General features: G+C 46.9%; 1 protein-coding gene across 50 annotated transcripts in view; it reads left to right on the forward strand.

Moving 5' to 3' along the window:
* Positions 1 to 27,372, forward strand: part of LOC147097971 (calcium/calmodulin-dependent protein kinase type II subunit beta-like) — a 298,097-nt gene that overhangs the window by 187,695 nt on the left and 83,030 nt on the right. For 20 of the 50 annotated variants that reach the window (XM_085971126.1, XM_085971096.1, XM_085971103.1 and 17 more), the window contains exons 7-14: positions 264 to 366; positions 6,159 to 6,242; positions 7,652 to 7,746; positions 9,749 to 9,871; positions 10,348 to 10,431; positions 11,466 to 11,508; positions 15,257 to 15,355; positions 23,390 to 23,430. In XM_085971126.1, coding sequence (XP_085827252.1) covers positions 264 to 366; positions 6,159 to 6,242; positions 7,652 to 7,746; positions 9,749 to 9,871; positions 10,348 to 10,431; positions 11,466 to 11,508; positions 15,257 to 15,355; positions 23,390 to 23,430 — 672 coding nt within the window. The remainder of the gene's footprint in view (positions 1 to 263; positions 367 to 6,158; positions 6,243 to 7,651; positions 7,747 to 9,748; positions 9,872 to 10,347; positions 10,432 to 11,465; positions 11,509 to 15,256; positions 15,356 to 23,389; positions 23,431 to 27,372) is intronic. The other 30 variants (XM_085971087.1, XM_085971112.1, XM_085971114.1 and 27 more) reach the window with 4 other exon arrangements.

The raw sequence follows: 27,372 nt of genomic DNA on the forward strand, positions 1-27,372 counted from the left end.
CTAGGCTCCCCCAACCAGCGGAAATAGTTACCAGGCCATTTTTAGAGATTTAATGGTGCAGCCTACATGTGACTTGAATTCCAAGCAGGAAGGTGCCTGGTCCCCACTCGGGCCCCTCTCCACGGCAGACCGACGGCGCGCTCTTTCCTTTTTAATAAAATGAGGCTCTAAAGCACCGATTGATGAAAGAGACTGCTCCTGTTTTATGAATTCTGTTGCATAACGATGGCGATTTTCCTTCCACCAACAACCACACCCTGAAGCCTGAAAATTTACTGCTAGCCAGTAAATGCAAAGGAGCCGCAGTGAAGCTCGCTGACTTCGGTCTGGCCATTGAAGTTCAAGGAGAACAGCAGGCATGGTTTGGTGAGTGATGCTGCTCCTTTACCTGTACCTTTTTCAGCCGCTTGGCGTTTGTATTTGACCCAATGTCTTGCTGTAATCTTGCCAAGTGTCTCTCGAGTTCATTACCAGACGTAGACAAAACTCCTGGTGGCTAAAGCAGAGTTTTCTGTCCTCGCCATGCTCCCACATATGGAGCTATGTAGTAATGAGAGTTAAAATGGAAGCTCTGTATTCTTACTGAAGCTAAAAATGGAGGGAGGAGTCAGGCTGCTTACAGGAAAACAGGCCAGATTGGCTTCTTTTCCCTTAGAGTTGTTTGAAAACGTACCTTATCCAAAGTGTTAACAAGTCCTGGGTAAACAACCAACAAGATCCCCGTGGAACTCCACCAGTTACTGCCTAAGTATTTTCCATTTGTCACCTCCCTCTGTCATCTGCAGTGAAGTCAGCTCTCATTCCATCTATCCAACGTGTCAACCCTTCTGTTAGCCTGAGCTTTCCTCGCCAGTCCTATACGAGGCAAACTCTCTGGTCTCCCTCGAATAGTGCCACAGGATCTTCTGCCAATGCCCGTAAATCTCCAATTCTATCACCTTGTATCTCCCAAATGTCAACCCGGGCTGGCTGCTCCGACAGCAGCCACGATACCTCCACACCTCCTCTTGGATCCCAGATCATGCCTATTGGCTCCCAATGTTGCAAGCGAACCTCCTGACTACACTGCTCCATTCCCCTGTCTCGTGGTCCACGATTCTGTCGGATGACGTGTCGGCCTTGGCTCAGTGGTAGTACTTTCGCGTCTTGAGTCAGTAGGTCGTGGGTTCAAGCCCCACTCCAGAACAGCGACTCAACTTTAGAAGTATTTTGTTGATTCTGAAGCGCTTTGGGACATCCTAAGGATGTGAAAGGTGCAATATAAGTGCAAGTGCTTTTTACTGGAAGTAAAACCTTGTGCCTCCAACACCTATATCTAGATCATTAATAATAGTAAACAGCGACGGTCCTAACACGATCCCTGCGGGACAGCACTGGTGACCGGACTCCAAGCAGATCCAAATCCACCTACAACCACATTTGCCTAGGGGCTTTCAGCCAGTTCTCAATCCAGTGCAGTAGATTGCCACTAATGCATGAGACTTTTGTCTTGTAGAGAAGCCTCCTGTGTGTCAAAAGCTTTTTGGAAGTTTAGGTAGACAATATCTACCAGGTTTCCCTCATCCATTATCTTGGCGACTTCTTCAAAAAATACAATCAAATTAGTCAGACAGGACCTCATTTTGAAGTCATGTTGGGTTTCCTTCTCTGATTAAGTAGTCATTGCATCCCTAATGATTCCCTCCAGCATCTTCTCCATTACTGACATCAAATTAATGGGCCTATAGTTACCCGGATCCGTCCTATCTTTTTTTAAAGATTGGGACTACATTAGCCTACTTCCAGTCTAAGGGAACAGTCCCAGAGTCCAGCGAGCTATTAAAGACACGAGCAAGGGGCTCATGCAGCACCTGTCCCATCTCCCCCAGAACCCTCGGGTGGATATCATCAGGAGAGGCTGCCACATCCATTTTAAGGTTTCTAATTCTATCTAAAACAATATGTTCATCTAGGTTAATAAATGTTATTGTTAATAACATCATTGAATTCTGACAATGGAGCATTATCTTCAATGAGGATGATCCAGTCACTACCTGACCTGGAGTCATGGTGCAGGGATGTAGGACCTCACTGCATTCGTTAACTGAGACTCATGCTATAAATACAAGAAATTATTTATTTGATGATAGTCTCCGCAACAATGAGGATACATGACAAGTCCAGTAAAATCAAAATGACAGCCCCTTAACAAGATGGACTCGCCGACCTACACTGGCTCCCGGTCTAACAACTACTCAATTTTAAAATCCTTATCCTTGTTTTCAAATCTCCCCATGGCCTCGCCCCTTCCTATCTCTGTAACCTCCTCCAGCCCTGCAACCCTCCCAGATCTCTGCGCTCCTCCAACTCTGGCCTCTTGTGCATCCCCGATTTTAATTGCTCCAACGTTGGTGGCCGTGCCTTCAGCTCTGGAATTCCCTCTCGGAACCTCTCCGCCTCTCTTTCCTCCTTTTAAGATACCTACCTCTTCGACCAAGCTTTTGGTCATTGTTCTGCGATCTCGTTCTGTGCAAAAATGTTTCTATTGATATCGCCCTTGTTAAGTGCCTTGGGGCATTTTGCTATGTTAAATGCGCTATATAATAGATGTAAGTTGTTGTTGAAGTCTGACATCTGAATGTTCACGTCCCATTTGTTTCACTCAGTCTCTGGGTGCAGAAGTTTGATGCAGTTGTTGAAGTGGGTTTTCAGCCTTTCTGTCTGGAATGGGCAGCACGTTGGCGCAGGTCCAAGTGGCTACGTGCCGGCCCGAGTCCGCAGTGTGTCCGCACGGCGAGCGCTTAGTCTTGAGTGCACCAAATGGGAGTGATGATGGGTTTTCCCTTGGAGGACAGAAGTGAATGAGCCAGGCCCCACGCTGCTCCCGCACAACTCCCGACACCAGGGGACCCGGGAGCAAGCCGGCTGCTAAACAGGGAATGGCGTGAAGCAAGGAAGGGAAATCTCTGTTCCAAAATTTCACATTAAAAAAAAAGCAGACACGTTTATCCAGTTTCATTACGATGTTTTTGACCACTTTATCTCTCTGGCTTTCCTCAAAACATAAGTGGTCAGAGTTTGGGCACTTTGCCAATTCAATACAGGATGTCAATTAAACCATTTCCACATCCATCAAAGTTATTATTAAATGCTTGCTTTGGTGGATACTAAACATTGTGTGACGCTCGTCTGAGACAGCAGAGCAATGGGTCAATAGAACACTAATATCACTGCCAAACCTATTCCTTGACTTGAATGATATACGATGGAGCCCTAGTGTTCGTATAGTGCCTGCGTACCATCAGGTTTATCCAGTGAGGTTGCTGCTTCTCGGCTGCATGAAAGCAAAACAATGAACAATATTTTTTTTTAAGAAGGACCCTTCCATAAAATCACTGAGGGTGATTACACTGGGTGTAGAAAGCAGCCCTTCTTGACCGCTCTCTGGTGTACAGGACAGACTACCAGTCCATCCGTCCATCTCTCACGGTCCACCGCTGTAGTACTGCCCCAGATTGGTTCCACGTCTGCCTACCCCAATGAAGCCAGCACATTTCCTGCGATGACTTCTCCTTGGTCCCTGCATGGTGTCCCTTCCTTTTTCTCATCTGCCTGCTACCCCTCAGCACTGTTGTTCTTCAGTGTGGGGGGGTTCAGATTTCACACGTATGCTGACTGCACCCAGCTCTTGCTCTCTGCCACCACCCTTGACTCCTCAAACACCACTCTCCAATGCCTAGATTTCAAAATCCTTGTCCTCCTTCAGGTCCTTCAGCCTTCTCCCTCCCTATTTCTGCCGGCTCCTTCAGCCCATCTTCCTGCACGTGTCCTCCGCTCTTCCACCCCTACAACTCTCCTACCTTCAATAGAAGAGCACTCGGCCCCATTCACAGGATTGCTTCATCTAAAAAGAAAGACTTGCATTTATATAGTGCCTTTCACGCCCTCGGGACGTCCCAAAGCGTTTACAGCCAATGAAGTACTTTTTGAAGTGTAGTCACTGTTGTAATGTAGGGAACGTGGCAGCCAATTTGCGCACAGCAAGCTCCCACAAACAGCAATGTGATAATGACCAGATAAACTGTTATAGTGGTGTTGAATTGAGGGTTAAATATTGGCCCAGGACACCGGGGATAACTCCCCTGCTCTTCTTCGAAATAGTGCCATGGGATCTTCTACGACCACCGGAGAGGACAGACGGGACCTCTGTTTAACGTTTCATCCAAAAGATGGTGCAGCACTCCCTCAGCACTACACCGGGAGTGTCAGCCTAGCTTTATGTGCTCAAGTCTCTGGAGTGGGACTTGAATCCACGACCTTCTGACTCAGAGGGGAGAGTGCCACCCACTGAGCCACAGCTGACACACAAACCCCTCCACTCTGCTGTCGCACTCCTTTCCTTCAAAAGCCTCCTCACAACCTAGCCCCTTGATCTTGCTTTCAATTGCTGCGTCTAATTCGTCACCCAGTGTTGTTTTCACTCCTGTGAAATGCTTTGGGAGATTTTGTGATATTAAAGGCACTGTACAAGTGGCCTCGGTTTAACGTCTTGTCTGAAAGACAGCACCTCCGACAGTACTGCTCTGGTGTGTCCGCCTGGAGTTTATGCTCCATTCCCTGGAGTGTCAAGGGAACAGCCTCTAGCTCGGGCGAAGGTGCTACTACTGAGCCATGGCCGACACCTTGCAGTCAACGATCTGATCGCGTCAGTTTACCACCGGGCGGGTTTGGTTACAATTACCCCCAATATATCAATGAATCCATCAAACGAACTTGGTTTTGTCCAATGGTTCGACAGATAAATTGAGAGAGGTCTGATGACTTATGATGGTTCGAAATAGAGGCTCACTGTACCGATCCCTACCGTAACCCATTCCTTTCCAGCATCTCGGAACTGGGAAACTGTTCCACTCTCTCAACCTTCCCTTCTTCCAACAAGCTCATGGCTTTTAAAAGCTCAAGCGTGGCATCACCTGATCGCTACTTGTTCATTCATTGGGTTTTCGCTCCTATTCTTTCCATCGTTGGTCAGTGCGGCTCCGCCGTTGGCCACTGTGGACCTCTGCTTTCTCAATTAGAAAAGAAAAAGGATCCACTTGGAAATGGTTTCAGATTTGGTTTTGAGGAACTCAAAAGGGTCAAGCAGCCCGAACTCAAAGGCACTGCACAGGTCAACCTCAACTGCAAGGCAAGGCAGCATCAGACAAAGACGTAAGGATTAGATATAGACACCAGCCGTCCTCCCTGAGGCCATAGAGAATACGAACAGAGATACATAGACACCAATATCGCCATCCTTGATCATTGGGGAATGGTAGCAGAATGGTTAGCTACTGGACTAGTAATCCAGAGCCTGGACTAATGATCTGGAGATATGAGTTCAAATCCCACCACAGCAGCTGGGGAATTTAAATTCAGTTTATTAAATCTGAATAAAAAGCTAGTATCAGTAATGGTGACCATGTAACTACCAGATTGTCATAAAAAAAACATTTGGTTCACTAATGTCCTTTAGGGAAGGAAATCTGCCATTCTTACCCGGTCTGGCCTATATGTGACTCCAGACCCACAGCAATGTGGTTGACTCTTAACTGCCCTCTGAAATGGCCTAGCAAGACACTCAGTTGTATAAGGTGGCTCACCAGCACCGTCTCCAGGCGGATGTACATTGTCAGCGACGCCCACATCCCACGATTGAATTAAAAAAAAATCAGATGTAGCATGGACCCGGGAGATCAGTAACATCAGGCCTGGTATGTCTTGCCTGTACTTGCTGCCTGGCAAAGTGCTGCTCACCTAGGCACTGAAAATAGAAGGGAAGAGGATTCATTTTTTTTTACATAGAATGTACAACACAGAAACAGGCCATTGCAAACAAAGCTGCACTTGCATTGTAATTCCAGCGTCAAGCTACTTACTTGAATTGTGATATTATTTCTACAATTCAACTTCTAAATAGCGATCTCTAGACCCAAAGGGAATGAGATGTGGAGCCCAATCATTGTTGACACCAGATTTCACAGGGAGATTGCTATCCATGACACACTCTATACGCACCAGTTTCTCACTGTCTAGTGCAGTCCTTTCTACAACAAATATTTTTGCGATGCAGGCATATTTCTACACTCGAGAAAAACCTAAATCAAAATGTTTGACGGCACGTTTCCCATCATCTGCAGGTTTCGCAGGAACACCTGGCTACCTCTCCCCCGAAGTACTTCGAAAAGAAGCTTATGGGAAGCCAGTGGATATCTGGGCATGTGGTAAGTAACGAGACATGGACTGTGACATTGATTGAAACTGAAAGCTTGGCGCTCGGGATTATCCAGTTGGTTAAGAGTGAAGTGTCTTTGCAAGTTTATCACCAGCTAGCCAGTGGCGTGGAGTAACCATGGGCCGGTGGGAATTGGGCTGGTGAGGGTGGGACAAGCAGCAAGCTCCCCCATGACGTTGCCAGTGTGAGGCCCTGGCGATCCTTATTCCCGGGACTACTTTTAATATGATTGATGGGCTGCCCGCCCAATTGTGTCGGGGAACGGTATCTTTTGGAGTGGGGTTGCGGGTTCACGTTAGCGGCTGCGCACTTGGGCTGAGTTGAGTGCCTTATCTCAGCCAGGCTACTAATGGGAGAGGCATTGAGAACGGAAGCAAGGCGCTTTCCCTTAGAAGGGGAGGGAAATATCGGAGGGTGTTTTGAGTCCCATCTCGTGGTGCTGTTTGTAACTTGTGAGAAACGTGCCACAGATATTACTGGAAGGACACCTGCCAAAGGTAGAGTCCTCCTCGTGCTCGGAATGGAGCTCAGTGCCCATATGCAAACCACGGGTGGAAATCACCTGTGACATTGTCGCTTAAAGTAAAGAGCTCCTATAGTGGCCACTTTTCTGCCGAGACACCTCCTCAAACTGAGCCAGTCTGTCAGTTCTGCGTCAAGATAGGCATAACAGCTGTTAGGGCCAAGAGTACTGAAAGGGGCAAGATGGGGATTTACCCACATCCAATCTTCTCCCCTCGATAACAAACGCTGTCTTCTAGCCATCACAGGACCAGTCTGCACACCTCGGCTCCTCAACTACAGAAACTGGACCCAAATACTATCTCTTACCCCACATAAAGATCGATATGTTCCTCCTTCTTTCTACAGCTGGTTGTAAGGGTAAACTTTACAAACGCACACGACGGGCAGAACCTTACCTGCTGGAAGCACGGAGCGCGAAACCGCTCCTCCCAGTTTTCCGCCCGTGAATGATTCCACTTCAGTAAAGAGGTCCAATAAAGTTCCTCCAGGACAGAAAGATACGGTGATCTTAACATAGAGAATACTGAGCACAACCAATTGTACTTTTACACAGAGTTTGTGCTCGGCTCCACCCAAGCGCACGTCAGATTCCCAAGGCCCATGTTCCCTCCAGTAAAGTGGCAACTAGATGAATAAAATAATAGGAAATTTACTCTGTCTGATTGCAATGGAAGGCGAGGAGGACTGCATCTAAATGGGTCACGATCATGTTTGGGTTTTAGAAATGAAAACGTACGCCTGTTGAAGCTGCGAATGACCATCTATACTCCGAGTTAAACATTCACCTTTTGGTTTTAACCTTGTATGAAAAGTTCAGAACTGCTCTTTGATTGAACTGTGTTTGCCTGTTTGTGCTCTTGTTTTTCATTGCAGGAGTCATTCTCTATATCTTGCTCGTTGGCTACCCACCCTTCTGGGATGAAGACCAGCACAAGCTCTATCAGCAGATCAAGGCTGGCGCTTACGATGTACGTACATGAAGGCAACTTGCTTTGACCAGCCGATACCCAAAGGGAGCACCTTAGTAATTCCTTTCCATCAAACATTAACAGTCACGCCACTCAACTGTCCCCCTATAATGGGAAGGTCCCAACATTACACAACCCCTCCGAGCGCAGTGAACAGTGGGGTGACAGACTCCAAGCCAGCAACTTCAGCACCACTGCCCCAATCATGGACCCGAATTGCACCCTTTCCCTGCACTGCAGGCCGAGAGGCACGCAAAAGCATGGTGTGTTTTGCTTTCATTTTGTTTCAGTGAATGTGATTGACATTATCGAGGGGATTTGAATGGCAGGCTGACTGTGCAAAGGAGCTGGCTGCCCAGCAGAGAAGCACTGGCTCCACTTAAACTGTGTGCTTATCAATTCAATTCTCTCTCGGCCCCCAGCCCAGTAAATCCTGCATGCCAGGATTCCCCTGAGAATATCGGCACTCCTGGATAGGACAGAAACAAGCTGATGATTTAACCGCAGTCCTGATCTTAAGGCTCTCTTCACGGAGATCAAAGAGCTAAAATGGGACTTGGAAAAAAACTGGTTTTGCTCCAGCTCAGAAGCCCATCACCTTGCTCAGAACCTCCATGGATACGGTAGCATGGTGGTTATGGGACTGGACGAACAACCCAAATGCCGCCACAGCAAGTTGTGAACTAGAACTGCAAATCTGGTCATTGTGCTGTAAAAACCCAACTGGCCTACATGTGACTCCAGTCCAACCCGATGGCCAATAAATGCTGCCTTGCCAGAGAATCCTCTTTAAAAAGTGCACACTCTCCCCATAGGTACGCATCCCACTCACCTAAGGCCGGAGAACACAGCCGCGAATAGGCATGAGGCAAGGAGCTTGGATTCCCCCTGAGCGTGCAGAGGAGGACCGCTTGAACTCAACTGGTTCAACTGGCACATCTTGCCACCATAGAGCTCTGATGAGCTTCCCATTGCTTTGCCAACTAGGTCCACCCTAGGGCACGGGCTTAAACGTTGTCTGGAGCTGCAGTGGGAAGAATCCCAGTTCCCAGCAGCTGCTGGACCTTTCCAGCACCCATCAATGTGCCCTGTTGAGTGCTCAGTCATCGGCAATGCCTTGGAATACTGTGGACCGCCTTGCTTGATCAAGTCTGCCACAGGAGGGCCAATTTGTTCCCATTGCCAGGCTGGCTGCTATTGGAGCCAACTCAACCCAAAAGGAGATGCTGCTGATCTGCCCCTTCTGCCCTAGTTGGGCATTGGATAACTGACAAAGTGTGGGTCTGAGTCTTGATTCAATAGGAACTTCGAAGTAGGAAAAATGAAGTTGTTGATGGATTGAGTGTAATTTGGCCAGCAACAGCGCTTGATTTAATAGTTACTGGCAGCGACAGCTTTGGTTCCACTTTATCTGTGAATAGGGATGTCTGTGAGGCTGCAGTCAAACCAGTTTTTGCAACTTACTACAGAGAAATAAACAACTTCAGCCCTCTTTAAAGTCACTGAGCAGCGATCCGAGAGTCATCATCAGTAACATCACTGGGCGCAGGGGATAGATTTTACCACAAGTAATGCACTTCTTTCCAAATAGTGAATTATAATAGATAGTAACAAAAGTAAAGCACATTTTATTTTTTTTCTGCGTTGCCTCGTTCTCTTGCTTTGGCAAGTGGCCAGTCAGTGCAATAGAAAAATATAAATCCTTAGACACTGAAGGGAATCGTGTTTTTTTTACCATTGGGTTTGATGCTGTGATTGTTTTCGGGGTAGATTACTTTCCTGTGGCAGTGCACTGGTTAATGCAGTCCTTGAGAATACTTTTACAACCCCGTTTATTTTAAACTAGAAATTACACCATACTTGGTGCGGACCAAGGGAGGAATGTCCTCACTCCTCCACTTAAGTAAAGAAGGAAACAAATGTTGTTAACTTGTGTGTAAAATACATGCCATTTCTTGTAATTCTCTGCCAACTTTACCTCTGTTTTTCTGTCCCCTCCTAGTTTCCTTCCCCCGAGTGGGACACAGTTACTCCGGAGGCAAAGAACCTCATCAACCAGATGCTGACGATTAACCCTGTCAAACGTATTACTGCCACCGAGGCACTGAAACACCCCTGGGTCTGTGTAAGTGTTCAACTGCCTGCGTTCCTCAGGAGAAGCTTTTAACCACCTCTTTCTTCATCACCATTACCCGGAAACCAAGCGCTCATTTAAAACACGTTTTAGTTTCAAAACGATATCGCTTTTGCCAGTGCTAAAACTTAGAAGGCAGAAAATGATGTGTTTACACAGAAGATTGATTGGATACAAACACCTCACGATTGTTTTTGAGGCCAATGATAGATTTCTGCCTGTGCACATTTCTTCCATCTGCTACATTTAATGTGGGTTGTCTGCGTGTACCTCCTGTGTTCACACTGCAAGGAATCGTGGGATAGCCGGTCAACGGAGAAACAGTACTTGGATATTTTTGTGTGTTTTTTAGTGGGGTGGGGAACGAATGGGGAAATGTGTTCACAGTAAACCAAAATTATATTGAAGCAAGGGACGAGCTTTCAAAAAAAAATCTCGGTGAAGTTTAATGCTTTGTTCATTTGCAGCAACGATCCACTGTCGCGTCTATGATGCATCGCCAAGAGACCGTGGAGTGTTTGAAGAAATTCAATGCCAGGCGAAAACTCAAGGTAAGAAAGACTTTATTGCAGTCAGTGAGGTGGTGGCTGTGTCAACCTTTCACTTGCAGCTTGGAAAGCTTGTATCCAATTTGGAAAATTGTTGTTGCATTGAGACTGATGATCACAGATTTCAAAATGTTCAGGTTTCTTTCCCCTCTCTTGGATCTGAACTTGAAAAGGAGACTTGCCCTATCGCACAGTTTCCAGACCAGATTATTGGTCCATGCACCTTCCCACACCATTACCTTGGTGAAGTCGAATAACCCTCAGTCCTGTTTACTATGAGGAACTTGTCCAGTCCCTTTTTTTTGAACCCTGTCATAATTCCTTATTGCCCACCCTCACTGCTGGTCTGGTCTGCATATTTCTCACCCTTTCACTAAAAAAAATTGCCTGAATTTCCTTTTTTTTTGTGCCTCCCTTAATGTTAAATAAGGAGTCCTGTTCTTGAAGTTCTTATACAGCAGAAAAACTTCTCCGTATCCATGTTCTTCAAATCTTCAATGTTAAATAATTCCATCAATTCACCCTCGGACTTCTCGAGAGCAAAGCCCCAGAGTAGCTGACCGCTCCCCCAGAGTTTGGACCTCTTAGTTCTGGAATAGTGCAGTAACAGTGGAGTGCTGCACTGTCGGAGGTGCCGTCTTTCAGAGGAGACGTTAAACCGTCTGCCCTCTCAGGTGAACGTAATAGATTGCATGGCACAATTTGAAGAAGAGCAGGGGAGTTCTCCCTGGTGTCCGGACTAAGATTTATCCCTCAACCAACGTCTCTAAAACAGATGATCTGGTCATTTATCAAATTGCTGTCTGTGGGCAAATGGCCGCCGTGTTTCCTACACTTCGAAAGTCCTTCGTTAGCTGTGAAATGCTTTGGGATGTCCTGAGGTGGTGAAAAGTGCTATATAAATGCAAGTTTTGAAGTCCTTTTTTTTCTTTTGCTCAACTTAAACTGTTTGAACATGATGGTGCTTCCCTTTCTGTGATGTTTACTGATATTTAAATTGCTTACCTTGGCTGACCTCTTCCTTCTTTCCCATCTAGGGTGCCATTCTTACCACTATGTTAGCAACACGGAACTTCTCAGGTAGGTTTAATGTAAACCCTTTGTTTTCAAAGCAGCCGACTCCCTCACTACTGCCACGGTCAGACGCCCGTTGGAACTCTGGCATACAAACTAATTGCGGGCTGTCGGAGCTTTTGGCGTCCCACCAATTTCATTTTGTCAAATTTATACCTGATGTGGCTTTTGATGTGAAGCTTTGTTGCAAAATAAGGAGTGGAAAGACGTGTGATCCAAGTTTGGTAGTTTGTAGTCTAGATAACCCAACTAGCAATTGGTTTCTACATGAAGCAAAAATAGCTGCCTCGGAATAACCCAACGAGACATATGTCACATGGCGTTAAAAACTGGCGCAATGCGCAAATGCCGAAAATGGAAACCAAACCTTGTAGCGGTCAAGGTTTTCAAAGAGAGGTCCTAAGGTGCTTCCCAGATAGGTCAATGGAAACTGGACGTTGAGCAGGAAAAGGAGAGCTGAGGAGTGGGAAACCAAAAGCTTGATCAAAAAGATGGGTTTGGAGGAACATAGGAACAGGAGGAGGCCATTTAGCCCCTCGAGCCTGTTCCGCCATTCAGTGAGAGCATGGCTGATCTGTGATCTAACTCCATATACCCGCCTTTGCCCCATATCCCTTAATACCTTTGGCTAACAAAAATCTATCAATCTCAGATTTATAATTAACAATTGATCTAGCATCAATTGCTGTTTGCGGAAGAGAGTTCCAAACTTCTACCACCCTTTGCGTGTAGAAGTGTTTCCTAATTTCACTCCTGAGAGGCCTGGCTCTAGTTTTTTAGACTACGCCCCCTAGTCCTGGACTCCCCAACCAGCAGAAGTAGTTTCTATCTACCCTATCTGTTCCCCTTAATGTCTTGAAAACTTTGATCAAATCACCTCATAACCTTCTAAATTCCAGGGAATAAAACCCTACTTTGTGTAATCTCTCCTTGTAATTTAGGCCTTGGAGTCCAGGTATCATTCGAGTAATTTTATGAGGCGGGAGCAGTTTAGAGAGAGAATTCCAGAGAGTAGGGCTCAGACAGCTGAAGGTTCGGCCACAAATGATGGGGCAAAAGGAGGTATACAAGGGGCCAAAGTTAGAGAAATGGGGAGCTCGAGAAGGGATATTGGGCTGGGGGGTGGGTGTGGAGATAGGGTGGGTGAGGCACGGGGCGAGAGAATTGATTTTTAACCATTATTTACATACAAACACACAAACTGGTACTGTACACACACTCTCTCTACCTGCAGTGTGGTTTGTACACATTTCCCTCAGTATGTTAGCATTTTTAGTTTCGCTTTACACTCTTCATTAAAGATATAATCTTGCTTGAAAAAGATAGATTTTTTTAAACCGTCTCTAATCGCAGAGCGTTATAAATTATCCGCACATAATTCTTTTGTTTTCCACTCCTTTACGACAACTTTAAACGTTTCAACTAAATAACTTGAAGAGCTGAATTTTTTTTTTAACCTTCACAGGAAAGAAATCCATGAGATTTTTTCCTTTGCTGATCTCCCACCTGTTAACTCCTCGTCCTCTCACTGTGCGAGAGTTGGGACATCTGCGCACCAGGCTGCTGAAAAACAGTCGGGTTGTTGTGCGAACTTAAAAAAAAAAAAAAAAAAAAGTGCAAGGATTTGAAGGCCGTGAGAACAAAGGTGTAAGCATTCCGCAAAATTCCTGAGTGCCGCTTGTTCACTTCCTTCCTTCTACGGTTCATAACGATACGCTTCGAGTAAGCACAGGTGATCAATCCGTACAGTACAAGGGTAGAATTCGATTCCTCTCGCTCCGACTGCCTGACTCAGCCTTGACTCCTTCCCTATATTTATACACAGCTTGTTCACTACAAAAGCAACACACGCTACATGCCATAGACAGGCCTTCATAAGTCCAACGCCTTTTGCCTCCCCTATGATTAGTTACCTCCTGACTTATCAAGGGCACCACCTTTCTTCCAGAGCAGACTTTGTTCTTACAAAAGCAAAACACTGCGGAGGCTGGAAATCTGAAATGAACACGGAAAATTGCTGGAAATACTCAGCAGGTCAGGCAGCATCTGTGGAGAGCGAAACAGAGTTAGTGTTTTGGGTCGATGACCTTTCGTCAGAACTGGAAAAAGTTTGGGATGTAACGGGTTTTAAGCAAGTGCAGAGGCGGGGAGGGGGTGGAAGGAACAAAAGGGAAGGTGTGTGATAGGATGGAAGGTGGGAGAGTTTAAATGACGATGTATTCTTACTATACGCTAGCTAATTAGTAAAGACTAGATAGTTATACATTGATTAATCACACCTGGTTGATGTCCGTTCTAACCAGCGCGCCCTTCAACAAGAAACCATCTGGAGCGGAATTCAAGTTCCATCTTCTCCTCGTGTGTTTGCTGGTCCATTGATCACTTTCGGTTGCTACAGTTCATTATTGACTCTCAACTCTCCCAATGTGTCCAACACAGCTGGACTGCAGGGCTGTGTAGCCGAGAGTCCCTCTCCTCTCCCCCCCCCCCCCCCACTCTCCTCTCCCTCCCCCCCCCCCCCCTCTCCCCTCCCCTCCAGTGTGGAGGGGAAGCTCTCGGGGCAAACTGCTGTCCTCTGCTCTTAAATATCTCATGGTCGTTTGTAACGCTTGAATCAGCAGCAACCTTGGATCAGACTGTGTGCATTCTCACTCAGCGATCGTAGGGTTTAAAAGATGAGGGTAAATTGCACCCCCAACCCCCCCCCCCCCCAAAGGAAAATCTTTCCGATCTTAATCACAGCACTTGCTGAACAAGCTATTTGGAATCTGCGTTTGTTCAGTTAACGGAGCGAGAGGTTTCTGTCTCCTGATGTACTGGTGGGTTTCTGTCTGTTCACCAGCATAGGTGTGTGTAAGTTGTGAGTGAGAATGGACTTTCCCATACTCCTGGTTGATGGGGATTATGTGGATGGTTTGGAACAAGGGAGGAAGGCAGAGACGGGAAATTTACAAACCTCAGTGATATACCATGTTAGTGGAAAGCAGCTACAACAGCTTTCAGGCAGAACAGGATTGCAGACATTGGCTTGTAAGGTTGGTAAAATCCTTTCAAAGTGCGGAGTTAATAAGGTTTTTGCTGCAAGTAGACCAAGTCTACAAGTTCACCGTTTCTCTTCAATTCATAATGTTCTGCATCAAACTTACCGTATGAAAAATCTGCCAGATTGCCTGAACTTTTAGAAAGAATGTGCAATTCCTGGTTATCTGCTGCAACTTACTCCTTGATAAACTCGCCATAGGGTTGCGGTCCCCAAATCTGCTGTCGACTTCCGTCCAGTCAACACAGCACGAGAGTTACACTGGCAGCCCGTGTCAGAACTGGACTCCAAAAAAAGGGAACGGAAACCCCCCAATCTAATATTATGAGGTTGCGAAGGGGCAAGCACTGGGGAGCTCTTTCGAGGCTGCATGTCCAGCTTGTGGGGTTTAGACGATTGGTGCAAAAACCGGCCCAGCCTCGTGCCATTACTAAGAGAAATGCTTAGAACCACTGCAACTGAATCAGGGGCCTGAACCATTTGCAAGTGTGCATCGTTCTCGATGCAGCGGTCAAAGACGGCGGTGAATTGTGGTTTTTAATGCAAGAGGAGCGTTCAGCTGACCAGACAGATGTGCACCAGGATTCGAGCGGCGCTGCTACAGGCGTGTAGTGCAATTCTGCCGCCGCGAGTGAATTTAGTGTGTGGTTAAGCAGTGCTGAGTTGAGCGTGTTTTGCTGACGTTGCTTGCTTTCTTTTTATTCCCGTCGACAGTGGGCAGACAGACCACTGCGCCAGCTACAATGACAGCTGCCGCCAGCGCGACTGTTGGTCTCGTTGAACAAGGTAGACGTGTGCGGGCGGACACTGCAGGTGGAGGGCATGCTCAGAACTAACGCTCTGCTTTCATACCTTGTGAATGTACCCTACCTCGTGTGTCTGTTGTCTGGATATTTCCAACCTATTTTAACCGGCTGGGCAGCAAGGAGAGGCTTTGGGTGATTTTGTTTTTAACACGAGGGCCGTCTCGGAAATCAGTTCAGGAACTTCCATTGAAGGCACTTCAGCCGAATGGGTACCGCTCTGAATTAAGATCACTTGTGAACGAGGTAGTCCCTGGGACCAATCCTTGAGCTGCTTGTGATGCCACACAACTTAACCTACTCTTTTTGGACAAAAACACACTTTAGTCTAAACATTAATGTACAACCAGTGCCATTCTTCTGCTCTGTAATGCACTGTTTCCACGAGTGGCTCAAGTTGATCCCAGTAAACTCCTGCTCTGACCAGAGGCACTGCCGTACAGTTAGAACTCGGAAAGCCAGCAAGTTCTCGGTTGTTTCAACCGATGGTCTGTGCCAATTCCATTGAGTTCACGCCTTGATGGACAGTTCCAAAAGCGAGCCACTGAAATGGTTGCGCACTGTGTGGTACCGTCTAGACTGGAAAGTCCATTTGCTGCAGTCATTTTGGTTTACGCGTTTTTTAACCTCATCGGCTCTAAGTGTCTGTCTTGTTTGGTGCAGCCCAGTGTGCACGCCCTTGTCCTGCCCACCTGTGCAACGTTTTATGTACACTATTGTTAGCGCTATTACCGTAGCCTGATCGACAGGTGTGGGTTTTTTAGTCATTGCAAAATGAGTTAGATTTCCTCAATTTTAATTTGCAGTCGCAGCCAGGTTGAGCAAGAGTGTTTGGTGTTGGCGTGTCCTTGTACTTGGCCTCTGGGGAGCTCACCTCCAACTTAATTTCTCAGAGTAACGGTCCGTCGTTATGGGCAGGGAAGGACTTGACGTAGAATATCCGGACGTGGCTGGTGTTCAAACCTCATGAGGTTGGAATGCTGCCTGTCCCACTCATGTCTGGATACATACCGAGCACACAGTGGATGTCTGGCCAAAAGAACACTCTGAAACTCTTGCACTCCCCCTTGGTTCAGTGGATGAGAGCACCATTTGATGCGTTACTGAGTCATACGGACCAGAAAACCTCCCCAGCCCCCAGTCGAATCCCTTGTCTGCACTGAGTAACCTGACCTTAGCTGGGGCAGTGATGAAGGCATTAACATTGACTTTGTCATCCTGAGGTGAATGGCCAGCCTGGGCCCCTGAGCCTGACTGATGACCCAGCGATCCCAGCTGGGAAGTGTGGACATTGAATGAGGGTAGCGTTGGGCTTGGGCATGACGCCCCTCAAGGTGGCATGGCCTGCTGACACTCAGTCTTTCAGATATAGATGGTGCAAGTGTCTACTACATGAGTCATGCCTTCAGGAAGGGAAGGAAGGACATTTTTGGGGGGGGGAATGGTGGCGGAGGTTGAAGGTATTTGCACACCCTGTAGGTGATAATGTAGTGTCAGTATAGTGTGAGGATAATTTTCTCTTGCAAAAACTGCAGTCAAATATTTTTTCAGAATATCAAGAGTGATCAAGTTCTTCCTTAATAAGCCACAAAAACTTCTGCTAGCAATAAGAGATTCCTGCAGATAAACACACAGTGCGTGAGACATGCAGAGTAGATTTTAATAATATTTACCGTAAGTGCCAAGACTTTTGTTAACAAACCTCATTTAAGCAGCGCTCTTTGACATTATTAACACAACAGTGTTGGGTAGGCAGCAAGAGCAGCCTGATGTCTGAATTCCCAATTCTTACCAAGTCTTTGAAAGACCGTTGTCAAATCCAAACCGGTTTGGTTATCCTTAACCAGTTACGGTAACAATTACAGTTGGCCAGTCCGAGTTACCGCTCTTGGTTATAAAGCCACTGAGGCAGCTGTAATGGTGGAATATCCGGCCAGGGCTGTCTCGCCCTCTGCAGAATGAGATGGGGGTGGGGGAGGGAGTAGAACTTTGGGGAGAGGGAGGGGAAGGTATACTCGGAGGGAGTAGACGTGTTTACACCTCACCGACTTTGTTTGTGATCTTGTTGCTTTGGAGTGTCGGTGGCTGTACTTGCACTTTTGAAAGGTGAATGCTGCATGCCAAAAAGAGCGAGCCGAGTGTGCATGCGAGAACGGGCCTGCTTGCTCTGGTTTGTTGTGTTACTAGGTTATTTCTCCCTGTCGCAGCGTTCTCATGGCATCGGGATGAGTCGCATGTGTGGTGGTAAGATCATACGAAAGCCCTCTTTACAAGGTCACTTGCGCTGGAGGGGGTTAAGCACGCGATCTCTGAAGTAGCTATTCTGCTCTTGAGTGGCTTAAATGGAGACAGCATGCTGCTTCAGATTAAGATTGGTGCTTTGGTTGAGAGAGCTATGTTGCGCACAACACCATGAAACCAGTCTAAGATCACCGAGAAATCGCTCACCATTTTCCACTCCAAGCAGCACGTGACCTCCGTCATCGCTCTGTCAATACAGACAGGTGGCTGGCTGCCAAGAAGCCAACAAAAGCAGTCTGCATTGACTGTGAAATGGATTTTGCAACCTTCCTCTGTTGGACAAGCTATTGGTCTCCATTCGCATATTCCCCCCGCCCCACCAAATGAGGTCGGCATCTCACAGATCCTCCCAAACAAACCACCTGAATTCAGCATCTTGTTCCTTCCTCTCAGTAATCCAACTGGGATATCCTCCTCCATCCCTCAACAATCCAACTGGGATACCCTCCTCCATCCCTCAACAATCCAACTGGGATACCCGCCTCCGTCCCTCAACAATCCAACTGGGATACCCGCCTCCATCCCTCAACAATCCAACTGGGGTACCCGCCTCCATCCCTCAACAATCCAACTGGGATACCCACCTCCATCCCTCAACAATCCAACTGGGATACCCTCCTCCGTCCCTCAACAATCCAACTGGGATACCCGCCTCCGTCCCTCAACAATCCAACTGGGATACCCTCCTCCGTCCCTCAACAATCCAACTGGGATACCCTCCTCCACCCCTCAACAATCCAACTGGGATACCCGCCTCCATCCCTCAACAATCCAACTGGGATACCCTCCTCCGTCCCTCAACAATCCAACTGGGATACCCTCCTCAGTCCCTCAACAATCCAACTGGGATACCCTCCTCCGTCCCTCAACAATCCAACTGGGGTACCCTCCTCCGTCCCTCAACAATCCAACTGGGATACCCGCCTCCGTCCCTCAACAATCCAACTGGGATACCCTCCTCCGTCCCTCAACAATCCAACTGGGATACCCTCCTCCACCCCTCAACAATCCAACTGGGATACCCGCCTCCATCCCTCAACAATCCAACTGGGATACCCTCCTCCATCCCTCAACAATCCAACTGGGATACCCTCCTCAGTCCCTCAACAATCCAACTGGGATACCCTCCTCCGTCCCTCAACAATCCAACTGGGATACCCTCCTCCATCCCTCAACAATCCAACTGGGATACCCTCCTCCATCCCTCAACAATCCAACTGGGATACCCTCCTCCATCCCTCAACAATCCAACTGGGATACCCTCCTCCATCCCTCAACAATCCAACTGGGATACCCTCCTCCGTCCCTCAACAATCCAACTGGGATACCCTCCTCCATCCCTCAACAATCCAACTGGGATACCCGCCTCCGTCCCTCAACAATCCAACTGGGATACCCTCCTCCGTCCCTCAACAATCCAACTGGGATACCCGCCTCCGTCCCTCAACAATCCAACTGGGATACCCTCCTCCGTCCCTCAACAATCCAACTGGGATACCCTCCTCCGTCCCTCAACAATCCAACTGGGATACCCTCCTCCGTCCCTCAACAATCCAACTGGGATACCCTCCTCCATCCCTCAACAATCCAACTGGGATACCCTCCTCCATCCCTCAACAATCCAACTGGGATACCCTCCTCCGTCCCTCAACAATCCAACTGGGATACCCTCCTCCGTCCCTCAACAATCCAGCTGGGATACCCTCCTCCATCCCTCAACAATCCAACTGGGATACCCGCCTCCGTCCCTCAACAATCCAACTGGGATACCCTCCTCCGTCCCTCAACAATCCAACTGGGATACCCTCCTCCGTCCCTCAACAATCCAAACCTCTTCTCCCCTGCCCCTACTTCCAACAAAACTCCCCACTGTGATCCAACTCCGATCAAGATCTCTTCCCCTCCGCCCGCACCTCCCCGTCCCCCCACCTCCCCAAACAATCCAGTGAGATCAGCACCTGACCATAGGAGGAAATCACAACCACAAGCTTATTGTCACCAGGACGATGGAGGCCCCTCCTATCCCCAGTGTTCGTGTCGGAGTTAAAGACTTTTTCACTTCTTAATTCTTCACCATTTAGAGCTGCCCTTAAAAAATCTCATGGCATTAGTAAATTGATCTAACCCGGCATCATTGACTCTTCTCCCAAACAAAAGGAAGACTTTTTGACCCTTGTTTAAAGGGGCATGCGAATCCTCCTCTTTGTCCTCATGTTCTATCGTTTGCCCAATTGTGGTCTCAGACCCTGCTTTTCGGATCTCTTGCCCTGGAGACATCTCCAGTCAGGAGATGCCGACTCAGAGGAATCGTTCTCTCCGAGAGCTGCCAAGGGTTGTAAGTTTTACTTGTCTTGAGTGTGATGACCAAGGGGCAATTGTAAATGGGGCTGACGTAATGATCCAACTCCACTAAAATAATGCTACAGATGGATAGTCGTAACCATGGGAACATGGAGACCCATTGAACATTGATGAACTATCGAAAACTAGCCACTATCTGATTTAATTTCTTGTCTTTCTCTTTTGATTTTTCTGTCTCCTTGACTCAACCTCTAATTATTGCAAGGTAAGGAAGGCTCCCATCAGGGCTTCTTTACCATTCCAACAAGCTCCGTTCTTACTCTGCTAAGATTGATTTGTTTTTGCCCTAACCCCTCTCTCTCGTTTTCTCTTCCTTTTACTGTTATTATCACCTCGGTTTAGGCACATTCATGCCTTAACTGATGTGTACATTGGGAGCAACACATTAATTAATTAAGATCTGTTGTTGGGTTTAGTTTGACGTTTTTAAGGTTTCTAAAAATGTGCTCTCCTTTCTTCGTGGGGAGGGAGGCCTACCTGTTGTAGACATTGAAACTATCCTTCAGTTTGGTTTTGCAATGGTTTGAAGATGTAGAGCAACGTCCTTGACACTTGAAAACATTTAACTTTGAACCACAATGACTGAGTGCGTGCACATCCATGCACAGTGTTGTACTGGAGACTGGCACTGGGACTGGGGCTTGTAGCCTAGTTTCTTTTAACACCTAGCGAAATCAAGCCCAGCTCAAATCACACAGTAAAATAGCGCCACAGTTCTTGCCTGGTTCCAAAGGAAAGCTGAAAGTTTTGATGTGTTTAAACCACTTGGGATTCTGAATTTACTCAACGCTCTCGTTTTTATCATCAATTCATTTCCCAGTTGGCGAGAACTGTACCGAACCAGGCGTTAGGTGCAGGGTCATAGCCTTCTCTTTAAACGCCTGTGTACAGTGTTGGGCTTAGCCATTGGCCCAAGCGTCCAATGGATGGTTGTCCTTACACAGTGGGGACAACTGGACACAATCTTGGCACAAGCGTAATCTCGAGTCTCTCAACGTTTTGGGAAGGGGTGTGATTTATGCTCCATTTCTGTGCTGTTGTAACATTGATCTCTGCGGCCAATTTCAGAGAAGGTGCTAGAGATTGCAGTTGACCTTAAGGTCACACCAGACAGCGTGTAGCAGCTGTGGAACACGAACCTGAAAAACATCCCAGCTGGGATTTGCTGACCGTTGTTTTGTGTGTACTGTTTTACGAGGCAGTGAACAGCTCCACAAAATGTAAACGAGCAAAAATGACCTGCTCAACCATAATTCATTCATGGGATGTCGGCGTCGCTGGCAAGGCCGGCATTTATTGCCTATCCCTGGTTGCCCGTGAGAAGGTGGTGGTGGTGAGTCGCCGCCTTGAACCGCTGCAGTCCATGTGGTGAAGGTGCTCCCACAGTGCTGGTAGATAAGGAGTGTTCCACGGTATATGACCAAGTCAATATGGCGTGTGACTTGGAGGTGATGGTGTTCCCATGCGCCTGCTGCCCTTATCCTTTGGAGGTCGTGGATTTGGGAATATCAGGTTTGAGTAGTGCACAATTCAGCCAGAGATAGCTAAGAGGAAAGAACTATTTGTTCCCTATTTGTAGCAAGATACTGAATGCGCTTTTTATTCGCACGCTCACAGAATGTCAAAAGGGAACATCTTTCCCCCAGGTGTCAAGTGGAACCAACTGACCTTGCTAAAAATCTGAGCAAAGCAAACCGTGTCCATTATAGTCCCCCTCCAAGGTGATTATTATCGTACATATAGGAACATTTCCCCCCCCCCAGGTTTTTTTTTGTTGAAAAATAACAATGTGTTTGTTGAACTGCAGTTTTTGTGTCTGTGGGAAGAGTTTTTTCATCTCGCATCCACTACAGGAAGACTCCTGGTTTGAAGTTGCTGTTTTTGAGAGCAGTTTGAATTTTGCTGTGATCCTACAAGGGTGTCCCCTCGCACCATTTGAGCTGCACACCAGCTGCAGTATAACGGTGTGCAGCCATTCTTTTAAGGTTCAACAGTGAAGTTGACCAGATCCCAGGCAATTCACTGCTAGCAGACAGGTCCAGTCCCAGAGTGTGTCACAGAGCGTTGATTCAAGGCTCGTCGCTCTCCCAGGATGTTGTTGTGAATTAGTCCTTTTCAGACCGGACAGTCCACAAACTGTCCTCTCAACAGGAAGACGAAACAGAGAAAAGAGCATCGACGCTGAGTTTAAAACAGCTGTCGCTCCGGTTGACACTAATCTTGGGGTAAGATTTCCAACACAAAGGTTAAGATTTGCTCCATAAGAAATCAGCTGTATTTTAAGTAAAACATAGCTGAATAAAATGTCCGTGGTAGGTTACTGAATGTACTGTGGCTAATAAATTCATCACTGCTCTATGAACTTGAAGAGGATGCAACAGTGAGCTCCTCCCAGTCACAGTCTTGTGAAAGTTTGAAGAAGAATACAACGATTTAGTTCAGAGATACCTGAGAAAAAGCCAACCTTGGTGTGTGGTGATTGAATGGGTAGTGTCTCCTGGAAGATTGATTGGCATACGGCCTTTGCACTTAGTGACAGATCAGTTACCCATTTGTACACTTCTTAAATTAACTGCCCGCCCATGAGAGGCTCCCATTGCACCACCAAAGACCATAGTTTTACAGGGATTTGTGCAAGGGTTTGAATCTCTTGGGTAGAACTAGAATGGTATTGCACGTAATTTCAGTAGTGCATTGATCTGATTGTACGAGTGTGATGTTTATACCTAATCCAACTTTTTGTTCCACAGTTTATTTACTCTTTAAGGGGATTCGCACCATCGATATCCCAGTTGAAAAATCAAACTGTTACAGAACAGTTGGGATAACCTTGGACAACCTCTTGTTTAAATATGGTAGATTAATGTAAACGTGGGGGAGAAATGGTGGCGCCTGACCATGCGAGTGAACCAAACACGACGACCCCTTTAACCGTCTTCCCTTTTCGTGGTGAGCTCTCTTGCTGCATGGCTCGCGACTGCTTCCCCAGGCCAGTGCTTTGAGGTGGGGTGGAATTCTCTCGACTAGCAAAGGGGCTCCAGAAGCACTCTGGCAGCTCGGCCATTTGTAGAGGGACTCGCCTGGTGTTTTAAGGTGAAGTGCGTGCAGCCATGGGGCGCCACTGTTGGACCCGTGTGAGCCGCAGGAAAAACAGGTGAGTCAAAGACCCTGCCTGCCCTGCGAATGACACCTAGCTTCTGGCGTTCCCCAGCTGGTTGACTTGTCTTTGATAGTGTGTTGAATTTCCAGTGGTTACAGCAATGTTGCCACGTACTAGTGCAAATGGTGACGGTTTTATTATACCCGGACAGGGCAGTCGTGTCTTTAATCTACAAACTGAGATGAAAGTAATTTTCTTTTTTTTTTCTTTTCCAAAATACAGCAGCCAAAAGTTTACTAAACAAGAAGGTCGATGGAGTAAAGGTAGGTTTCCAGCTCCGCTTCTGTCTTTCCTCCTCTTCACAGTCGGTCGGCCCTGTTACGCTTTTATTTTTATCTTTAGTTTGCATTTTCTGGCTTCTGTTAGTGCCTGCTATCACAGTTGAACAATACAAAAGGGAGCTTTAAGAGCAAAAAAGACCCAAGGAATTGAGCATGATGTTCGGAAGTACTAGGCGACCTGCAAATTGGTAGAAAGTACAGCTACGAACCGGACAGCCGCAGTGATTAGACATGTATCGTGCCTTTGGGCAAGGCACTTAGCTACATCGAACCCAAGGGAAGCTGAATGGGGGAGCTTTGAACCAAAGGCTTTAACTTGACACAACCCTTGCATTTACTTGGCAGTGATTGATTGCTTTTCTTTTTCTTATTGCGTGCACCCCCTCCCCCCCCCCCCCCCCGCAACACACACACACACACACATCCTGTTTCCCCCTCCCCCTAACCCCCCCAGCCACACAAACAATGCTATGCACTGAGACGCTGCATACAGTTTGATTAATATTCACGCATGTTTCAGCAGTGACCAGTGGTGCTATGTCGTGCATGAGTACAGTCACAATACAAACCAGTTGTGCCAAAATAGGTGGTGTGATCTCAAAACTGTTGGGATTCAGTTGAGGTCAGAATTGAAGTTTTTCTTTCCATGACCACCAGCTCGTTGAAGCCAGTAGTGTAGGGTCTTTGATTGGTTTCCTCTGAAGAATGATGCTGACCATATAACAGGAGCTAATTGTCTTCAGGTAGCGTCCAGGCAGTGGGTTGTGCTCCATTTTGTTTCTTCACTTCTTTTGTACTGCCCTGCTTCGTATACTCGTCCTTCAGCTGGGACAGTGGCCTAGGTGCAGACCACCCCTCAGTGGAAGTCGATGGGCATTTATAACGCAGGAGGGGGGGGGGTTAACACGGTGAGATAAGCCTTAGCTATCCCCTCTCCCGACACCCTGAAATGCCCAGCCGCCACCACCAAGTGGTGTGGGAAGAATATCCAAGAGTAAGCCGAGTCTTGATGACGGCAATCGCTGAGGTTGGAACCTGAGCCCTTGCTGTGAAGCCCAAGGCACTGTCTCTGCCGACACAAACTATCTCGGTCAAGCACACGCCACACGGTGCCACTAAGTAATCAAACCGTACAACTGGCAGAGACTGGTTGTTTCATCTGTCTGTGTCATTACCAACTGGGCAACTTAAATGAAATTAATCATTTCATCTCCTGCTAACACGGCTGTGAAGGTTTTCAGTAGCGGTTGAAAGAAATATTACCTGCCGCAACCAGAGCAATGTTTCAGCTTTTCGTGGTGTGATATTTAAATGGCTGTCACAATAGAAGGGGACCTTTTGTCTCTCTTACCGTCACTCATTTCAGAATCGTCGCTGGCTCCTATCTGTTGGTACTTGTTTTATTAGCTCATCGTACCAGTCAGGCACATTCCGTGGCACCACGCACTCATGGCTGGTATTGTCCAGAGCATTTCTTGGAATCAGTACGGATATTATGTTTGAGTGTTATGGTCGTCTGCCCTTAGTGTCTGTTAAACTCGAGCTGCCAACTGGATACTGTATTTACACGTGTTGTTACTGCAGCACCCCCTGTATTTGGAAAATCCAGGGCATCGGTAGTCAACCTGAGCAGCCGACTTTCAGATGTGTTTGGTTTGCATTGAGGTTTTTCTTTCGACAAGGGAGGGTGAAACAGGGAGGAGAGAGTTGCTCACTAAAAGGATTAATGCTATGTTATTTTATAAACAGTTGCATTAAAAGCAAGTTGCAATACTTTTTCATCTTCCACAACCAACTCCTTTGCATAAATGGAACTGGGACAGTAAAGTTAGTAAGTTCCAAAGAGATCTTTCACCAATTCTTTCGATTTGGCACCAATATACCGCACTCTGGAGCAGGGAAATGTAGCTTTAGTCTCGGGTGCTGCTGTAGGGAGGCACCCCACACCGGCCAGTGGTCTCGCTCCCCAAGATGGACAGGATATTGGACCAAGCATGGCTACTGGACCACTGTCAGCCTCCTCCTGTTGAGTGATACTGGCAGGAAGTTGGGAGTATTTGAGCCAGCCAGCTGATGCGTGGCCGGGCCAGACCTGTTCAGAAAGGAAAGTTAGCAACATTTTGTGCGGTCAAATATATACGTTGTTTAGGCATAAGCTGCAGTATTTGCTGGGATTTCAGTTGTATTTAAGAGTACAACCTCTGTCTGCTCTTTCTCCATTAATTGAGGGCAGCACTGGGGTAAGAGAAATTCAATCATTAATATCCACCAAGACCTCACTGTTGGCAGCTGAAAAGGTTTTGGCTCTGAGCCCATCACTACAATGCAAGTGAATAGACCAATCACAGTAGGGGCCATTAACTTTGTTCAGTTCCAAGATCCCTAATTGTTTCATATTGACGGCGCGAGGGGAGACTGGACCTGCTTGGACGTCACAGTGGTTGTTGTTGCTTTGCAACAAATGTGATTTTACTGCACCAATTGCCCAGGGGTTGACCAGGTTAACTTTTTCAGTGCTATATTTGAGAGCCACTGACCTTCCATACTATTGAGAGAGGCTTACAGGCTCCTCTTTGCTGTTTATTCATTCATGGGATGTGGGTGTCGCTGGCAAGGCCAGCATTTGTTGCCCTTGAGAAGGTGGTGGTGAGCCGCCGCCTTGAACCGCTGCAGTCCGTGTGGTGAAGGTACTCCCACAGTGCTGTTGGGCGGGCGGGGAGTTCCAGGATTTTGACCCAGCGACGATGAAGGAACGGCCAATATATGTCCAAGTCGGGATGGTGTGTGAATTGGAGGGGAACTTGGAGGTGATGGTGTTCCCATGCGCCTGCTGCCCTTGTCCTTTTAGGTGATGGAGGTGCTGCTGAAGAAGTCTTGACAAGTTGCTGCAGTGCAGAAGAGCATTCTCTCCATCAAAAGTAGTTGAGCCTCATGTACCAATAATATCATCCACTTGATGCAGGTTTTAAAAAAAATGTATAGTTTGATGCAATTTGTACAACGCTTCCTGTGAAGTTCCATGTACTTCTCAGTATTGGTAGGACATTGAAGGGGTTGGCTTGACGATTATGATTGAGCAACACAAATGGTCTGGTTTCTTCTTCCTGTTGATGTCTACCAAGGGGCTTGAGAGCACTTTGCAGCAGCAAAGTATCATTCATCTTCTCAACCAGAAATCATCCCCAAAATAGGAATATTGTGGCAAAAATCTCCAAATCCATGAATAGCTTTTTTTACTCTGCTGTACGGGACCTTATTTCGATATTAGAAAGCAAATAAGTGAGGAAGTACAGCTAAGGTTTAAAGGGAGTTGGAAAATGTTGGGGACGGATAAGTGGATGTTAGTACAAAAAAGATAGTCTTCCCAAAGTCTGGATTCCACCCATTCCCAATTTTTTTCCATTTAGAATGCAATCCTTTCCATGAACGGGGCACTTTACCCCAGTTAATGTCCCTGCTTGTAGAGAATTCCTGGCTTTTTCTGCCCACCTGACTGGGTCTAGCGTGAGGAGTATGTAATCCACAGTTTGTCAGGAAAGAGAATCCATTTCGCATAACTTGTGTGAAGCAGCAAGGTGTGCTAAGTGTTAAAAACCAAAACCCTGAGTTTAGTTTCTGCACCGATAATACACGTCCGGTCCGTCAGTATTTGTAAGAGAAGGTTTGCATGTCGGACCTTTGAACAGAACTCAACTCTGACCAAGAGGCTCTCCCAGAGGACTAACAACCTTTTTCTTTACAGATGCCATGTATTTCCATCAGTTTTTATTTCAGTTTCCAGTTTTCTTTTGATCCTAATCTATCGACACTTCTGTGAATAAATATTGGACAGTACTTGGTTGGAAGGGATTACAAGGCAATAATTTAAAACAGCAAGTTTGGTTTATCATTGGCAGATTGAATTATTACTTTGCTTTGACTGCC

The sequence above is a fragment of the Somniosus microcephalus genome, chromosome 30, assembly GCF_052327205.1.
Source record: "Somniosus microcephalus isolate GS21.2 chromosome 30, FLI_Smic_1.0, whole genome shotgun sequence".
In the NCBI taxonomy this organism is placed as follows: Eukaryota; Metazoa; Chordata; class Chondrichthyes; order Squaliformes; family Somniosidae; genus Somniosus; species Somniosus microcephalus.